We start from the raw sequence: 18,446 nt of genomic DNA, 5'->3' as shown, positions 1-18,446 counted from the left end.
CGGAATTCATCTGATGTTTTTGTCGCATGGTTAGCCTGCAAAATACTTGACCAGCACTCCTCAAAACTGTTAAGGTCATCAAAACAAAAGTCTGAGAAACTGCCATGGCCAAGAGGAACCTAAGACATGACATCTAAATGTGATGGGTATCCTGGACGAGATCCTAGAGCAATAAAAAGATATTAGGTAAAAACTAAAGACATAGGAATAAAGTATGGACTTTAGTTAATAATAACACATCGACATTGATTCACTAAATAGCAAACACATCATAGGGTAATAAATATGCCATACTATAAGATGTCAATAACAGGGGAAACTGTGCATGTGTGGTGGGTGGGAGAGGGGAGTGAGTATATGGAAGTCCTGTTCCACCTGCTCAATTTTTCTTTAAAACTGTTCTAAAAAATAAACTCTATTAATGTTTTTAAAAGCCTGGTATTTATTGGGAATAATTCCACCATCCGTCTATCATCCATCATGGTAACCTAGAGACCTAAAATTCTATAATGGGATATCCTACATACAATTCAAATCAGCATTTACCCAAGTCCTACTATATATGCCTTTGAACTGCTGAATACTGGCTATAAAAAGATGAACAAAACAATTTCCGAGGTCGAGTTGGAAATAAAAGACATTTAAATAAGTAATTTTTGTCCTGTAAGATGAGCATAACTGTAGCACAGGGAAAAGGATCTGTGAAGCTTCGACAGAGGAGATATACAAAAAAAAAAAAAGGCACAGAATAAAGAAATGGGTGGGCTAAGCCTGAATTTTTTTTTTTAAGCCTGTGCTTCCAAGAATCTTCTGGGGTTTTTTCCTCCTGAAAATGAATGTCGGAGCAATCAAAATAGTTACCCCAGAGAAGCATGGTAGAGGCCAACAGTTTATTTACCATGGTGTTTTAACTTTACATGTACAATAGAGGAAATATACTTTAGGTGAATTTTAAAACGGATAAGTAGGAAAAGAGCAAGCTAAAAACAAACATACCCGCCCCCTACCCTTTATTTTCTCTTTTTTTAACAGACCCACTTGTCTACTGACCAGGTATCTGTAATACGGGAGAATTCACTCTATTCCTTTCCACACAAAGACGTCTTGGAATTTTCTAATTTCTCCTTTACTATGATTGCATTCTGTTCACATAATAGTCAAGGGTATGGAAAGGACATTTATAAGAGCAGTGTCTTTTACTAGTTAACTCAGTACTGAGCATACATTCATCATTCAAAGATGATTCCCACAAACGTTACTCGACATACTGGTTTTCAGTATATTTTATCAAATTCAACCACGAGGGCCACCAGTTCTGCTTACGATCAGGTGACCCTTGTTGGGAGACCCCTGACCCCTTTTCTTGACATCATGCTGTTAGACCTTTAAGCTAGCTATACCGCTAACTGCGTTTTGAGTGACTGCAAAAGGGAGGCAACTTCTGCCCCGCCGAGAGCCATCCTAAGCGTTAGAAATGGCAGAAAGTTTCTTGGGACTGACAAGGCATGGGCTTCTCCTGATGCTGTCACCTTGGGCAAAGCTCCTACAGGTAAATTAGGGAGATAATTATTTTGCCGGCGTCACGAGACGAAGAATCGAAAAAGTGTGAAAAAGGACTTCGCCCACCCCAAAGCGCCCGTCCGGCGGCGGCTATTTCCCGGGCCTCAAGCGCGCTCGAGCGGCGCAGCACAAAAGGCCGGGCGGGAGCCGGGGTCGCCGGGCGCCGCCTCCCGGTGCATCTCGGGAAGGGCTCCCGCCCGCGCGGCTCCGTCTCCCCGGCGCGGCCCGCTCGCCGTCCTGCTCGCTCAGGGCCTGGGCAGACGCGGCCCGCCCGAGCTACCGCGGGTTCCGAGACGCCTTCGCACTGCTCCTCCACCCAGGGGATCTTTGTTCCCGGAGCTGTTCCCCGCCTCGCTGCTCCCGCCGCAAAACCTGTTTGCGGAATACCCGCCGCAAGTCTGATTTGACGATGTGCAGTTTTGGGGTGCGCCAGTTGTGGGGGCATTCATAGAGGCAGCGAAGGGACCCCTAAGTTTAAACACCCGGGGAAGGGTAAAGGAAGAGCGTCGGGCCCCCCTCCTCCCAATAGCGCTCGGGCGCGAACGGCGCCCTCCCGCGCTGCCGGCTCGCGCGGGCTCCGCAGGGCGCGCTGGCGGCGGCGGCGGCGGCGGGGCGGGGCGCGGCAGGCGGGCCCGGGGCCTGCACGTGGTGGCGATCGTTCTTCCCACCCGGCCAGGTCCCCGGGGACCACCGCGCTCAGGGGGAGGAGGAATGCCGTTCCCGGGCCCCGCTCCGGAGAGGGGTTTTACCCTCTGGGATCCCGGAATTGGAGGTGGGGAAGAGAGGAAGCAAGGGAGGGCGCGGCGTGGCGCGAGCGTTTCCTGCGCGGGGACTGCGGGGTGGCAGCTGGAGGCCACTGCAGGGACAGGGCGGCGGGCTGGGGGAGCGACCGACTCATGGGGAGGGAAACCCGGTAGGGGGAGCAGGGAGCCGGAAAACAGGGTTGATACATACCTGGGTGGGCGGGCTGGAAATGCCTTCCCTGGGCGCGCAGCGCAAGGCCGGCGGAGCGGGCTCTGGGTGGTCGCGGACCGAGACTGGGGAGAGCAGAGCCGCACTTGGCCAGGCGCGTGGCTGAGTGGTGTTTACATTCTGCAGCCACTCCACGTTGTGCTGCCGCCCGTGCCTCCCATTGGCCAGCTCTTCAGCCAACGCTTTGCTCCTCCCCGAAGGGCGGGCCCTCGGGTCCCCGCGTCGCTCAGGAAAGACCTGGGTTCCCTGAGGCCTTGGCGGGACAGCTAGGGCGCGCCCCTGGACGGTCACTTCCCAGCCACCCTATGGTCGCCCGAGTCGTGTCCCCCTGTTATGCGCCCGGGCTGAGCCGCAGGCTGACACCCCCGAAATCCAGGAGTTGCAGTGGGAGGGAGCAAAAGCAAACTGGCGGGAGATGCGCGAGCCAGGCGGCGGGGAGACCAGCCGCGGAGAAGGAGCCCCTGAGAGTTTCCCTACCGCCGCCGGCCGCGCCGTGGAGCGCGGTGGACGCGGGCAGAAGGCCCGGTAGAGTGGACCCCACGGCCGCTCCGGGTGGCGGGCGCGCACTGAGAGCAGGGCGCGGCGCGCGGGCGCGCGGGCGGACGGGCGGGAGAGGGGAGCGCGCTGTCCGGAGGTGTCAGTCTGAGGCGCATGCGTGCGGGGCGGGACCGGCCCGGCCTATATATTGGGTTGGCGCCGGCGCCAGCTGAGCCGAGCGGTAGCTGGTCTGGCGGTGAGGAGTTGCTGCGCGTAGGGGGGATGCGGGAGGAAAGAAAGCCCAGTTGGGCCGATCACTTACCACAGGCGGGAGCCTCAGGGAGGAAAATCGGGAGGGCTGAGAACTAGACGACTGGGGGTCATGGGTTCCCGCGTTCCGTCCCTGTCAGGAACCTTGGCAGGGGACCGGGAAGCGGCTGGGCATGGAGAGCCGCCCCTCATTCTAGGGGCTTCTCTATCCCACCCTCATTTGGGGAGCTATCCCGTGGGAGAGAGGATGGGAGGCCGGGTCCCCTCCTTGGGGAGAAAAGTTCCCAGCCAGCCCAGTCTCCCCTTTCTTTAGCTCCTTTTCCTGCCCTCCCCCACGCCCTCCGCTTCCCATCTGGAGTTGGGGTCCCGGCGCCCCTCCGAGCGGCGGTAGGGCGGCGGGGCCGGGAAGGAGGGAAAGGAGACTGGAGGCCGTGACACCAGTCTTGGTTCCTCCGCCCCCTGCTTCCCCGCCACCGCCGCTCTCCAAATTGGCGCGGAACCGGCTTCTCCACAGCATTTCGCCTCCACAACCCCCTCTCCCCGCTGGTCCAGGAGGGAGGCGGGACGTGGGGGCGCTGCCCAAGCCCCACTCCCGGTGTACGGGGGAGAGGGTGGAGGACCCAGAAAAACCCGTTTGAGGAAGATGTGCCTCCCTGCGCGTTCAAGGTGTCAGGAGTGCTTGGTAAATTTTTGGACACTCGCGTTCCAGCTGTACATTCAGTTGAGGAAATGCAGGCTTGTATCCAAAATGAATTACCATGAGCTAGCTAACATAGCACAGAAGATGGCAGGGTCACAGGGCCCAGGCCCCCTTCGGAGGGACTGAGCTTTCACCTCCGAATCAGCGTCTTACTGGCACTTGGAGAATGTGAATGACAATGTACTTGACTGCGGCTTTTCCTCTCCCTCCTTCAGAGGTTTTATACACCTGAAAGAAGAGAATGTCAAGACGAAGGTAACATTATCTGTCTTAGAGACATGTTTCAAATTAGTTGCTGCCTTTAACTTACTAATTACACTTCCTTTTTAAAAATTCACTACAGTAGCCGTTTACAAGCTAAGCAGCAGCCCCAGCCCAGCCAGACGGAATCCCCCCAAGAAGCCCAGATAATCCAGGCCAAGAAGAGGAAAACTACCCAGGTGATTTAAGGAGAAAGAGGGAGGAACGAAATTCCATGCTGGGACTTTAGTTTACCAATGGTCTTTTCTATTTTCCAGGATGTCAAAAAAAGAAGAGAGGAGGTCACCAAGAAACATCAGTATGAAATTAGGGTAATGCAGAACTGGGCTGGGTGGGTTTGGGGGAAAAATGGAGGATAGATGAATAAGAATAGAATTATGTGTTTATTGCTTTGCAATAGATTCCTCTGACACTTTTACTTTTAATGCCCCTAGAGGTCAGCAGGAAGGCGCCTATCTTTGGGTGGTTTCTATGTGCCCGAATCCTACTACAGCTGCAGAATAAGTGCCTTCAAGCAGCTGGTTCCTTTTTGTAAATCCCTCCCTCTTGGAACTGCCTGGTGCACCAGGGCCCGCCTAATCTGTCCAATATACTGCTCTTTGTTCCCTCGCAGACTCTAGTAGACGGTCCTAATAGCTGCTTCTTGGGCATAAATAGGATGTGAGATCACTGACAGCCTGGCACGCAGCCCTTTGGTACCTCTTCTTCCTATGTGTTTTACAGAAAGCAGCACTTTGGAGATAGTGATTGCGTTTGAAACCAGCATTATTGGGAAAAGGATCGTTTAAGTAATCGATTCCATTTTTAAGGTTTTGCTTTCAAATATTCAAAAGTATCAGAGCACACTTTTTTTAAAAAGAGCTTATTTGAAAAAAAAAAAAAAGTCCCTGCTACTATTGCTAGATACAGAGAACGATTCTGTGATCTTGAAAGTGATTAGTATTTTAGACTGCAGATGCATTTTGTTATTACTGTCCTTCTTCGACACCTGGTGTCTTCTATTACCAGAATTGCATTTTGTTGTCTAAAACATCCTATTACTCTTTGTAAAAATCAATATGAGCTATATGGCTTGTTTATAAAATGTGAATGTCAAATTAGCTATATTGCCATCTATGTTAGCTAAAATTATGATTCTTTAGACATATTAGCTTTCATTTATGAAAGATCCATTACAAAAACTAAGGTTTTCCTTGCACAAATTGATATTTTTCTTTTTTTTATGACAGAATTGTTGGCCACCTGTATTATCTGGGGGGATCAGTCCTTGCATTATCATTGAAACACCTCACAAAGAAATAGGAACAAGTGATTTCTCCAGATTTACAAATTACAGATTTAAAAATCTTTTTATTAATCCTTCACCTTTGCCTGATTTAAGGTAAGAAAAATTTCAGTAATTTTATTTCAAAGATATAAAGTTGTGCTGATTTAATACATGGCACTATTTTGTCTTTTGCTTTCATAAAGTAGAAAAACTTGTAAAAATTGTTTACTAATATTTAATCATATGTCATTTTATCTGAGAGTAGTGCTGGTTGCAAATGATATGGGTATTTAAAACACTGATTCTATAAAATTATTTTCATTTGCTTGCTGAGTACTATAAAGACTTAACAGGACTGAATTAGTTTTTTGTTAAGATAGAAACATTTTTACATGTACAGCTTTTTCCTTTAAAATTTTTATTCGTGTTTCTTGCAGCTTCAACTCAAAGGAAGCTTTTCCAATTGATGTATCAACCCTATTTATTTCTTACCAAACTTAATAAGGTCTATACTTAATTCTTTTTTCTAGTCCATGAGTGTAACTAAGAGGTACAGCTTATACAAAACATGTACTGTATTAATTTATGATTGGCCTTAATAAGCAATTTAATGGAATCAGACACTTAAACTCACCAATCCCCCTTTCCCTGCATTCTGTCCCACCTTACCCACCCCATAGGTGATCCTGCTATAGATGATCTATTTAGAGGTGATTGAGACTTCTCTTGCCTGTGATCACATGCCTTATGTGTTTAACTTTTTTGTATTGCTCTTGAGAAAACATTTTTTTTCACTTTTAATTGCATTTATTTTAGTGCTGAATTTACTCCTGTGCCATAAGTTTTTGTTTCTTCAGTTTCTTCTGGGATATCTCTTTCTTCTGGGCAACTGCCTCTTCTGGTTTAGGAACAATTTGTTCCTTTTCACTAAATATCATTTCGATGTGGCAGGGAGAGATCATGTATGAGTTAATCCGACCATGAGCTCTGTAGGTCCGTTGGCACATCGTAGGTGCTTTGTTCACTTGGAGATGCTCAATGACCAGAGAATCTACATCTAAACTCTTAAGTTCAGCATTACTCTCTGCATTTTTAAGCATGTGCAGCAAAAATTCAGCACTCTTTTTGGGCCACCAACCTTGTGTCCAGTCCCACTGCTTGGCCTGGGTACACCTACCAACTCCACCATTGTAATGTCAGAATGGCACATGCTGTTTCTGTAAAGTGACATTTTAAAAATACTTCATGGTGTTTCTTTTTTTTTTTTTTTTTGGAGACGGAGGTTTGCTGTTGTTGCCCAGGCTGGAGTGCAGTGGCACGATCTCGGCTCACTGCAACCTCCACCTCCTGGGTGCAAGTGATTCTCCTGCCTCAGCCTCCTGAGTAGCTGGGATTACAGGCATGCCACCACGCCCAGCTAATTTTTTGTATTTTTAGTGGAGACGGGGTTTCACCATGTTGGCCAGGCTGGTCTCGAACTCCTGACCTTAAGTGATCCACCCACCTCGGCCTCCCAAAGTGCAGGGATTACAGGTGTGAGCCACTGTGCTGGCCACTTTGTGGTTTTTCATATATGCATACCCTTGATAGCCTGGGCAGTTTCACGAGTGTTCTTACAGTGAACACAAAGATTTGAACCTCTTGATTTGCATGATTTTGTGGGGTTTTCCAGGTCAAGTGAATAGCCAACTATTTTCACAGATTACTTCAGACCACTTATGGGAAAAGCAACGTGGTTATCTTTTAACAGCAACCTTTGTAAAGTATAAATAAGTGGAACTAGAAAGCACTCCCTTGAAATCTGCAGGTTTGGATGATCATAGTCCAGGTTCCCACTGTGTTACTTCAGGCTTCTATTTATTCATGCAAAGGAAATTGTTTCCAAAAATTAAGGCAGAAGCTTTTTTTCTTATTTACTTTAAGAGCTTCTTCCAAGTTCTAATTAAAAGTTGCATTTCAATGTCTGAAAGTTGAATTTTATCTATGTGAAACAGAGTTTGTATATTACATGGATTGCACAATTTAAATTATGTTTTTTAGCCGGGCATGGTGGGTCACGCCTGTAATCCCAGCACTTTGAGAGGCTGAGGCAGGTCGATCACTTGAGGTCAGGAGTTCGAGACTAGCCCAGCCAACATGGTGAAACCCCATCTCTACTAAAAATACAAAAACTAGCCAGGCTTGGTGGCAGGCACCTGTAACTCCCAGCTACTTGGGAGGCTGAGGCACAAGAATCGCTTGAACCCAGGAGGTGGCGATTACAGTGAGCCAAGATTGTGCCGCTGCACTCTAGCCTGGGCCACAGAGCGAGACTCTGTCTCAAAAAAAAAAAAAAAAAAAAAAATTACGGTTTTTTTCCTCTCTTTCCATAGCTGGGGATGTTCAAAAGAAGTCTGGCTAAACATGTTAAAAAAAGAGAGCAGATATGTTCATGACAAACATTTTGAAGTTCTGCATTCTGACTTGGAACCACAGATGAGGTCCATACTTCTAGACTGGCTTTTAGAGGTATGTTACAGCAATACAAATTTCCTTTGTCTCTGTATGATGGAAAAATATTTAGCTGTAAATGTGCTTTCCATGTACTCTCAAGAGTTTATTGTTCATCCCCAGGAAGCTGTCTTTTTTGAGGTACTTACTGTAGTTGATTGCACCCAAAGTGGAAAGTGACTCTATAAGAGTAAAACCATGACAAAGCTACTACATATAACTAAACCCAATTCAGAATTCCTGTTATCTGTGGATACTGCTGTGTACCAGCCACTTTCTGGGTGCCACAGATACTCAAGGTGAATGGAATGTATAGTTGATTAGGTTTTGAATTGTGCTATACAAAGTGAAGAACTAGAACTAGGCTTCAGGGCCCTCTGAAGTCTTTTTCTGTATTAACAAAATCATGATGATGAGGAATCCTGATTTCTATATCCTAAACCATAATGAGACTATGGATATCTGGAAGCTCTACGCCCTCTATTGTCCAGATACCTTCTCTTTATTATATTCTTCTATTCTTTTCCGAAATATACCATTAATTTAAAGGAATAGTGATCCTGAAGCCCCTATAGATTTGTGCCAGATTTTTCTCTCTTGTTTAGGTCCATTCCCTTTCCTCTGGATAATAGCTCTAAAAAAGTTTCTAAAATTATTATTAAGGAAATGATTACTTATGTTGATGACAAACTGATTTTTCCTCCAACTCTTGGATATTTGCTCTGTAGTCTGTCTTTAAGACAAGAGATGAAGCATTCTAAGGGAAAAAGACCATAGACTTTTTGGAGGAGGAACACATGGCAGAATAGATCTCAGAAGCTATCAGAACAGTTTTTAAGACTAAAATGTTATCCTTTTGCATCAGGTCATCTTTTTCCTTATTCTGACTAGAAGGAAAGATTGTATTTTAATTGTGGGCACAAGAAGGCATTGGGTTTTGACTTTTTCTGACTGTCTAGTGATCATGGAATCAACTTAAGCACAATTATGTTAATTTTTAATTTGTTTCCTTTTTGTTATACTGATATTCATCCAGTGGTTATCCAATTCAATTTGTTCCTGTTTTTACCTAAATATGATTATGTATGCAACAGCATACAGAATTTATCAAATCCGGCAGTGTTAAACTCTATCTTAGTATATTCTTCAGTCTAGGAATGCAAACTTGATTCAACATTTGAAAATCTATTAATTTATTACCTTAACAGTAAATAAGAAAAATGCTAAGATCTCAATAGATGCAAAAGACATTTTTTGAAATTCGACATTCTTTTTTTTTTTTTTGAGACGGAGCCTCGCTGTTGTCACCCAGGCCAGAATGGAATGGCACGATCTCAGCTCACTGCAACCTCTGCATCTCGCGTTCAAGCGACTCTCTTGTCTCAGCCACCCACATAGCTGGGATTACAGGCGCAGGCCACCACACCTGGCTAAATTTTGTATTTTTAATAGAGACGCGGTTTCACCCTATTGGCCAAGCTGGTCTTGAACTCCTGACCTCAAGTGATCCGCCCGCCTTGGCCTCCCAAAGTGCTGGGATTACAGATGTGAGCCACCGCACTCGGCCAGCAAAAGAGGTTTTCTTAACTCATTATTAGAAACTCATGTGGCCAGGTGTGATGGCTCATACCTGTAATGCCAGCACTTTGGGAGACTGAGGCAGGCAGATCAGTTGAAGCCAGGAGTTTGAGACCAGCCTGGCCAACATGGCAAAATCCCATCTCTACTAAAAATGCAAAAAATTAGCTGGGCATGGTGGCACACACCTGTAATCTCAGCTACTCAGGAGGCTGAGGTAGGAGAATCGCCTGAATCTGGGAGGCAGAGGTTGCAGTGAGCCACTGCACTCCAGCCTGGGTGACAAAGTGAGACCCTGTCAAAAAAAAAAAAAAAAAAAAAAAAACTCTGGTATATATCTCTATTTCCTCACCTCCGAAATGGGGATAATGGTACCTACTTATGGAGTTACTGTGAGAATTAAAGTCTTTCCCTAAAAGTGTAGAAATGACAGATACTATTTATTATTGATAACAATAGTGAAACATCAGGGCAATTCCTATAAAAGTCAGAAACAAGGGATAAGATTTTGTTTATCACCAATGTTAACCATTCAGTATCCTTTGATAATTTTTAACAGTGCAGTAAAATATGAAAAATAAATGAGGTAAGAAAAACTATAAAACTAGTAAATGTGCATAGTAATAGATTTGTTTATCCTAATAGTACATCTTAGTTTCTTTTTTTCCTTTCCTATCTTAGCTTTGCTATCAGTTTGGCTTAAACATATTTTAAAGTCTGATATGCTAAGAGATGACTTTCTAATTTGGAGAAATTCAGAGGATAATATTTAAATGTTTGGATTCTTCTCTAGGTATGTGAAGTATACACACTTCATAGGGAAACATTTTATCTTGCACAAGACTTTTTTGATAGATTTATGTTGACACAAAAGGATATAAATAAAAATATGCTTCAACTCATTGGAATTACCTCATTATTCATTGCTTCCAAACTTGAGGTAAGTTCTTAAAGTTTATCCTTAGATATATTTATCCCAAACTTTTTTTAAAATCAACATATTAATCCCAAAGAATACTATGTTTTATATTAACTCCTTAGAAAGGTGAATGTTTTTGTTTCTCAGTACATTTTCTGAACATTACCACAGGGATGAATGATAAATTATCATAGTTCCCTCTGTAATGTCTGAGCCTTATTATAAATCTCTAGTTTAGATTCTGGGATTAGTATCTAAGTGAAATGTCCCATGGCTCATTCTGCCAAACGAAACATATTGATGCTCTATTTATATACATAATTATAGCATTTGTATTCAACAGAATGACCTTTGAAAACTAAACAGCTAATAAAATGAAATGAAATGCATACTGTGTTGGGTTAGAATAATGGTTTATCCAGCCTTTTTTTTTTCTTTTTTCGAGACGAAGTCTCACTCTTTTGCCCAGGCTGGAGTGCAATGGCGCGATCTCGGCTCTCTGCAACCTCCGCCTCCCAGGTTCAAGCGATTCTTCTGCCTAAGCCTCCCGAGTAGCTGGGATTACAGGTGCTTGCCACCACGCCCAGCTGATTTTTGTATTTTTAGTAGAGACGGGGTTTCACCATGTTGGCCAGGCTGGTCTTGAACTCCTGATTCAGGCAATCCACCCACCTCGGCCTCCCAGCGTGCTGGGACTACAGGCATGAGCCACCGCACCCGGCCAGCCTAATATTTTTGTATCTGATGGTGCTGCCCTGATAGAAGGCACATCCTTTCTTAAGATTTTCCTTCACATAAGCTCAATTTACTTTTCTTAATACATGATGGATATCATCAATACTTTCATCTAAGACTTTTATAGCTGGTATCATTTTGAGAGAAGAGGGATTGTGATCATATATTAATTTTTTAAGTGTTTTCCTTTTTCTTTTAAATGTCTTTTGAGCTTTAAGAGCCATCCCCAAATTCTGCTGAATTTGGCACATAAACTTGTGTTCAGTCTATCCTTACTTGAAATTATACTGTTTTAGACAACTTTCTGGACTGAAATCCTGATCTTTTAGCCTGTTCTCCTATGTGGGAGACACCTAATCCTTTGATGATTCTAATTCTTCTCAGGAGTGCTAAAACAGACCTGTTAGCCAAACTGCATGAAGTATTTTTTGATTAACCGTATTTTTGTACTAGGGTAAAGGAAATGTTTTTAGTTTCTAGACCTTATTTGTTGGGTGCTTTGCTTTTTTGAGACAGGGTCTTGCTGTCACACAGGCTGGATGCAGTGGCACTATTGCAGCTTAGTACAGCCTCGACCTCCGAGGCTACAGCGATCCTCCCACCTCAGCCTCTGGAATAGCTGAGACTACAGGGATCCACCACCATGCCTGGCTATTTTTTCTTGTGGGGACAGCGTTTCTCTTTGTTGCTCATGCTGGTCTTAAACTCCTGGGCTCAGGTGATCCTCCTACCTCGACCTCCCAAAGTGCTGGGCTTATAGGTGTGAGCTGCTGCACTGCACCCGGCAGGGTGTCTCCTTTTGATCTGACTAACCATATCAGGCAATCTTAAAGCAAGTTTGGCTGTTCTTTAACTGAAATGACATATTCTAGTTGTATTAATGAAAATTCAAAGTCAATTCTATGAAAAGAAGTCTTGATAATCAATGTAGTTACTAGATACCTAGATATGAAAATATCTTACTTTGTTTTGACTTTAGAATTATTTTACTGAGATTTATAGTTAGTGAAGCTGTCCTTAAATCTGAAGCCTGTGTGTGATTTGTATATAGATGGTCCCCTACTTACCATGGTTTGACCTACGATGTTTTGACTTTATGATGGTTGAAAACAACCTGCATTCATTATGCCCCTTGACGTACAACAGGGCTATGTCTGCTTAGGTTGAAAATACTGTTAAGTTGAAAGTGCACTTTCTGGCCAGGTGCAGTGGTTAATCCCAGCACTTTGGGAGGCCAAGGCAGGCAAATCATTTGCAGTCAGGAGTTTGAGACCAGCCTGGCCTACATGGTGAAACCCTCTCTCTCCTGAAAATGCAAAAAATAGCCGGGCACAGTGGCACACACCTGTAACCCCAGCTACTGGGGAGGCTGAGACCCAAGAATCACTTGAGCCTGGAAGGTGGAAGTTGCAGTGAGCCAAGATTGCACCACTGCACTCCAGCCTGAGACTCTGCCTCAAAAAAAAAAAAAAAAAGAAAGAAAGAAAATGTACTTTTTGTCTTTGCTTATTTCTCCAAGAAAATGAAAATGCACTTTCTACTTAAATGATATTTTGGTTTATTGGGATGTAACCCCATTGTAGACTGAGGAACATTTGTAATTAATTTCTATCTCAATTGTACTCAATAAAAATATTACAATTTAAAGGAAATCTATGCTCCTAAACTCCAAGAGTTTGCTTACGTCACTGATGGTGCTTGCAGTGAAGAGGATATCTTAAGGATGGAACTCATTATATTAAAGGTAATAATAATTATGTTTTCCTAGTTGCAAAAAAGAAACCATGTTACTAAGTAACATAAGTAGTTATAATTGAATCTCAAATACTACAATGTAAAAAGTCAAAACTGAGGTATTAGGATCCAGTTCTAAGAGGTTAATGCATCAAAATATTGACAATGGTTATGGTTGGATGGGGAATGTACTTAACCTCTAAGCTCTGCTGTATAATGTGGTGTATGTGTCTACATTCATTAACAGGCATTTTTAAATTTTGTTTAACAGGCTTTAAAATGGGAACTTTGTCCTGTAACAATCATCTCCTGGCTAAATCTCTTTCTCCAAGTTGATGCTCTTAAAGATGCTCCTAAAGTTCTTCTACCTCAGTATTCTCAGGAAACATTCATTCAAATAGCTCAGGTACTGACATTTTTATTGATTCAATGGTAATGTTATTAATTACAGGTTTTAGTGTATATATAGTCTTAAATAGGCTATACCACAAAATGACATATTGACTTCACTCCTTAATTCTAGAACAAAACTTTTGACGCATAAAGTTCTGTCCCCAGTGTTTATGTTGCTTAATATTTCTAGAAAAACAAAGTCCTTACACTTTTCTGAGTACTTTCATTCTTTAGGAGTCCAAACTAAAGTATCTGTTTTTGATATAAAATGGGGAAAAGCATTTTTTTCGCCAGTTGTGTTTAAGCTTTATAATGGCATAGAATTATTCTGTATGATGTCTTTACATTTGGATACACAGAGTGCCTATCAAGTTAAATATCAGAATTAAAATTACTTTGTTAAAAAAATGTTTTAGAACATAAATTCAAAGTAAACTTTTCCAGGCTAGCATATTTAACAAAGTAAGTAAGTAGAGGAGGAGGAGGATCTGGCCGGGCACTGTGGCTCAGGTCTCTAATCTCAGCACTTTGGGCGGCTGAGGCAGGCAGGCAGATCACTTGAGGTCAGGAGTTTGGGCGGCTGAGGCAGCCTAGCCAACATGTTACTTGGGAGGCTGAGGCAGGAGAATCGCTTGAACCTGGGAGGTGGAGGTTGCAGTGAGCCGAGATCGCACTACTGCACTCCAGCCTGAGCAACAGAGCAAGACTCCATCTCAAAAAATTAAAAAAAAAAAAAGAGGAGATCCCATTCTTTCTTGCTTACTTCTCGTAAGTAATCTTAAGGCTGCTGTATCTGCCATATAACAAAAGTGAAGAAAATCTACCTTCTTATTCTATGTGGGATGTGAAAATCTAACATATGGAAGACATTTGGGGATAATTATTAAGTCACCTAGGTTAAAATTTGTGTGCAGTGGTGCTTAAATCTAGCACATTATGAATACTCAAATTGGATAACCACTAAGTATACTGAAATTGATTTTATAAAACTTTTTATTAAAAGCTTAATTTTTTCATCCAGAATTCCTAGCATCCCAAATTGTCCTAGGCAGCTATACCCTTCTGATAGTGATGGTAAATCTTTGATAAGCCGATAAACAATGTGGACTTTCTAGAGGTATATAACAGTAATATTTCACTTCCAATTCCCAGCTCTTCTCCCATTTCTCCTACCTTCTGGACCAATGAGGACAAACAGAATTGAAGTTTAATTCCACTGCACAAGTATCTTCTCAAATCTGTGAAATCTACCCCTTTTACACTATACCATTCCACTGCTACTAGTTCAGCTCTTATTGCCTAGATTATACAGCCTTTTAACTAATCTCACTGCTTAATAAACATGTTTTCTTCTAGTCTGTCTGCTTCACTGCATTCTAAGGTATCTTTCTTAAAATGGAACTTTGATTTAAAAATCTTCCAGTAGCTTCAAGAATCAGCCTATAAAATTCTGACTTCTTAAAGACCCTTTGTGATCCAATCTAGACCATGCCTCTTTCTAGCCACCACCCCTCATCTTTCTTGATAAGAAATGAAGGAAAGGTACTCCTTATTTATTTTTCACCTTAGGAGTTCTGAACTGTGAACTGAGTTCCAAGTAATGTTCCTATACCTAGAACATTCTCTGCCTCCTACTCTTCCTGGCTCCCTTATCTTTTAAGACCCATTTATGGCAATTTGAGGCCATCACTATCTTTTCCAATCTGGATTAGGTGCCCTTCCTGCTAGTACATGTCACACTGTATTGCAACAGTCCTTCCTTGTCTACTTCCTTCAGGTTGGTGGCTTTTTTTTTTTTGAGACGGAGTCTCGCTCTGTCGCCCAGGCTGGAGTGCAGTGGCGCGATCTCTGCTCACTGCAAGCTCCGCCTCCCGGGTTCAAGCCATTCTCCTGCCTCAGCCTCCCGAGTAGCTGGGACTACAGGCGCGTGCCACCAAGCCCAGCTAATTTTTTGTATTTTTTAGTAGAGGCGGGGTTTCACTGTGTTAGCCAGGATGGTCTCGATCTCGTGACCTTGTGATCCACCTGCCTCGGCCTCCCAAAGTGCTGGGATTACAGGCGTGAGCCACCGCGCCTGGCCGGGTGGTGGCTTATTTATCTCTAGATCCCTAAGGTTTTAGCAAGAGACATTTAGTACTCATCTTTCTCCTAAATTGCTTGTACTTTTGTTTTTCCTGTTAGCTTTTAGATCTGTGTATTCTAGCCATTGATTCATTAGAGTTCCAGTACAGAATACTGACTGCTGCTGCCTTGTGCCATTTTACCTCCATTGAAGTGGTTAAGAAAGCCTCAGGTAAGACTATTTGTTGTCTTCTTACCTTTTCACAACTTCTAATGGGACTACAGTCTCTGAACTTTAACATTCTGCTAAACATGCATTTAAAACTTTGGCAAAAAAAAATTAGCTGTTCAGTGATTATCTTTCTGTTAGAAGTACTTTCCAATCCTGAATGTTTATCTACAAAAAGACCAAATGGAATTTAAATACAGTTGAAACGAATCAACATTATAGTTCTGCTTTAAGAGTTCTTTGCGATTTGACCATTTCAATTTCATATGTAGAAGGTACTGGTTAAGAAGTTCTGAAGTCCTTTTTCCCTTCAACATAGTCATATAAATAGTTTGAGAGTGATAATCTGTTTTGACATGCTAAACTTGTTGGTTATGATTTGGTTTCTTTTAAGATATCTCAAAAACAGCAGCAAGTACATCAGACATATGTAAGATAGTTTCTGATGTACAACCTTCATGCTTTTCTAACTTTTTTCTATCTAGGTTTGGAGTGGGACAGTATTTCAGAATGTGTAGATTGGATGGTACCTTTTGTCAATGTAGTAAAAAGTACTAGTCCAGTGAAACTGAAGACTTTTAAGAAGATTCCTATGGAAGACAGACATAATATCCAGACACATACAAAGTATTTGGCTATGCTGGTATGTTTTTTTGTGAGTTTTTTGGCTTTGCTATCTGAATCTAGTAAGTCACCAAAACTGATGGTAGGAATAGAGTACTCCTTCAGGCAGTTTCAGGGGAAAGAAAGTTCTAATGGGCACACTGATTTCAAAATGTAGAAAAGTTAATAAAATTACTTTGAAATCAAAGCAAGATTTGTGAAGTGTCTCAAGATCAATGCCAACAGTCTAGATAAAGAGTTTAAAAAATATATAACGTTATAGAAACTTTCAGAATATGACCCTTCACACTTGCAAAGACATAAAAAGACTATTAAAATTAGGCCTAAATAATCTCAAATAAGTACCCAGAAGTCTGGTTTGACTTTGATTTATGAAATCAGTGCATGATTTCTTCCCATGTATAGGAGGAAGTAAATTACATAAACACCTTCAGAAAAGGGGGACAGTTGTCACCAGTGTGCAATGGAGGCATTATGACACCACCGAAGAGCACCGAAAAACCACCAGGAAAACACTAAAGAAGATAACTAAGCAAACAAGTTGGAATTCACCAAGATTGGGTAGAACTGGTATCACTGAACTACTAAAGTTTTACAGGAAAGTAGTGCTGTGATTGATTGCCCTAGTCAATTCACAAGTTACACTGCCATTCTGATTTTAAAACTTACTTACAATTGGCACTAAAGAATACATTTAATTATTTCCTATGTTAGCTGTTAAAGAAACAGCAGGACTTGTTTACAAAGATGTCTTCATTCCCAAGGTTACTGGATAGAAGCCAACCACAGTCTATACCATAGCAATGTTTTTCCTTTAATCCAGTGTTACTGTGTTTATCTTGATAAACTAGGAATTTTGTCACTGGAGTTTTGGACTGGATAAGTGCTACCTTAAAGGGTATACTAAGTGATACAGTACTTTGAATCTAGTTGTTAGATTCTCAAAATTCCTACACTCTTGACTAGTGCAATTTGGTTCTTGAAAATTAAATTTAAACTTGTTTACAAAGGTTTAGTTTTGTAATAAGGTGACTAATTTATCTATAGCTGCTATAGCAAGCTATTATAAAACTTGAATTTCTACAAATGGTGAAATTTAATGTTTTTTAAACTAGTTTATTTGCCTTGCCATAACACATTTTTTAACTAATAAGGCTTAGATGAACATGGTGTTCAACCTGTGCTCTAAACAGTGGGAGTACCAAAGAAATTATAAACAAGATAAATGCTGTGGCTCCTTCCTAACTGGGGCTTTCTTGACATGTAGGTTGCTTGGTAATAACCTTTTTGTATATCACAATTTGGGTGAAAAACTTAAGTACCCTTTCAAACTATTTATATGAGGAAGTCACTTTACTACTCTAAGATATCCCTAAGGAATTTTTTTTTTAATTTAGTGTGACTAAGGCTTTATTTATGTTTGTGAAACTGTTAAGGTCCTTTCTAAATTCCTCCATTGTGAGATAAGGACAGTGTCAAAGTGATAAAGCTTAACACTTGACCTAAACTTCTATTTTCTTAAGGAAGAAGAGTATTAAATATATACTGATTCCTAGAAATCTATTTATTAAAAAAAGACATGAAAACTTGCTGTACATAGGCTAGCTATTTCTAAATATTTTAAATTAGCTTTTCTAAAAAAAAAATCCAGCCTCATAAAGTAGATTAGAAAACTAGATTGCTAGTTTATTTTGTTATCAGATATGTGAATCTCTTCTCCCTTTGAAGAAACTATAAATTTATTGTTACGGTATGAAGTCTTCTGTATAGTTTGTTTTTAAACTAATATTTGTTTCAGTATTTTGTCTGAAAAGAAAACACCACTAATTGTGTACATATGTATTATATAAACTTAACCTTTTAATACTGTTTATTTTTAGCCCATTGTTTAAAAAATAAAAGTTAAAAAAATTTAACTGCTTAAAAGTAAAGTTTTGCCATTGCTTGGAGAAACTTTTTTTTCCTTCTCTGCGCTGCCAGCTGTAACACTTCTTCTGGATTGCTTGCATTCAACTCTGTCTGGCCGATGGCTTTGATCTTCCAAAACAGAAAAGTGATGTTATTAGAGGTGTGTCAAAAATTAAGTTTTGTTGGTACAAGTAATATAAAGCTACCTACGTGCTAACAACGATAAAGTTTAATGATTAACTGAACCTCTAACTGTAAAACCCAGGAG

At 41.8% G+C, this 18,446-nt stretch overlaps 3 protein-coding genes across 7 annotated transcripts in view; 1 reads left to right on the top strand and 2 right to left on the bottom strand.

Moving 5' to 3' along the window:
* Window positions 1–4,119, bottom strand: part of NDUFAF6 (NADH:ubiquinone oxidoreductase complex assembly factor 6) — a 162,344-nt gene extending 158,225 nt beyond the window's left edge. For both annotated transcript variants that reach the window (XM_024929762.4, XM_024929769.4), the window contains exon 1: window positions 2,515–4,119. The gene's annotated coding sequence lies outside the window, so the exon portion shown is untranslated. The remainder of the gene's footprint in view (window positions 1–2,514) is intronic.
* Window positions 1,691–18,196, top strand: CCNE2 (cyclin E2). Of its 3 annotated transcripts, none has more exons than XM_034966367.3 (12): window positions 1,691–1,984; window positions 4,195–4,234; window positions 4,323–4,419; window positions 4,498–4,551; window positions 5,470–5,621; window positions 7,880–8,015; window positions 10,369–10,515; window positions 12,878–12,973; window positions 13,235–13,369; window positions 15,538–15,649; window positions 16,132–16,289; window positions 16,676–18,196. In XM_034966367.3, the coding sequence occupies exons 2-12, from the start codon at window positions 4,221–4,223 to the stop codon at window positions 16,787–16,789; spliced, it is 1,215 nt and encodes a 404-aa protein (XP_034822258.1). In that variant the 5' UTR covers window positions 1,691–1,984; window positions 4,195–4,220; the 3' UTR covers window positions 16,790–18,196. The 3 variants fall into 3 exon arrangements, with proteins under 3 accessions (XP_034822258.1, XP_054972716.1, XP_003821721.1); XM_055116741.2 differs by lacking the exon at window positions 1,691–1,984 and adding an exon at window positions 2,180–2,332; XM_003821673.5 differs by lacking the exon at window positions 1,691–1,984 and adding an exon at window positions 3,107–3,265.
* The window catches only part of INTS8 (integrator complex subunit 8), a 57,234-nt gene continuing 56,898 nt past the window's right edge, over window positions 18,111–18,446 (bottom strand). For both annotated transcript variants that reach the window (XM_003821671.6, XM_034966366.3), the window contains one exon: window positions 18,111–18,307. In XM_003821671.6, coding sequence (XP_003821719.1) covers window positions 18,191–18,307 — 117 coding nt within the window. In that variant the 3' untranslated portion in view covers window positions 18,111–18,190. The remainder of the gene's footprint in view (window positions 18,308–18,446) is intronic.

Source organism: Pan paniscus, chromosome 7, assembly GCF_029289425.2.
Source record: "Pan paniscus chromosome 7, NHGRI_mPanPan1-v2.0_pri, whole genome shotgun sequence".
Lineage (NCBI taxonomy): Eukaryota > Metazoa > Chordata > Mammalia > Primates > Hominidae > Pan > Pan paniscus.
The sequence above is the reverse complement of the archived record's forward strand: the minus strand, read 5'-3'. Positions and strand labels throughout refer to the sequence as shown.

What these genes read in the sequence shown, in the direction of transcription:
- CCNE2 (XM_034966367.3), top strand. An exon ending in AGAAGAGGAAAACTACCCAG is followed by an intron (nt 4,420 to 4,497) that starts GTGATTTAAGGA and finishes TCTATTTTCCAG; the next exon opens with GATGTCAAAAAAAGAAGAGA. An exon ending in TCACCTTTGCCTGATTTAAG is followed by an intron (nt 5,622 to 7,879) that starts GTAAGAAAAATT and finishes CTCTTTCCATAG; the next exon opens with CTGGGGATGTTCAAAAGAAG.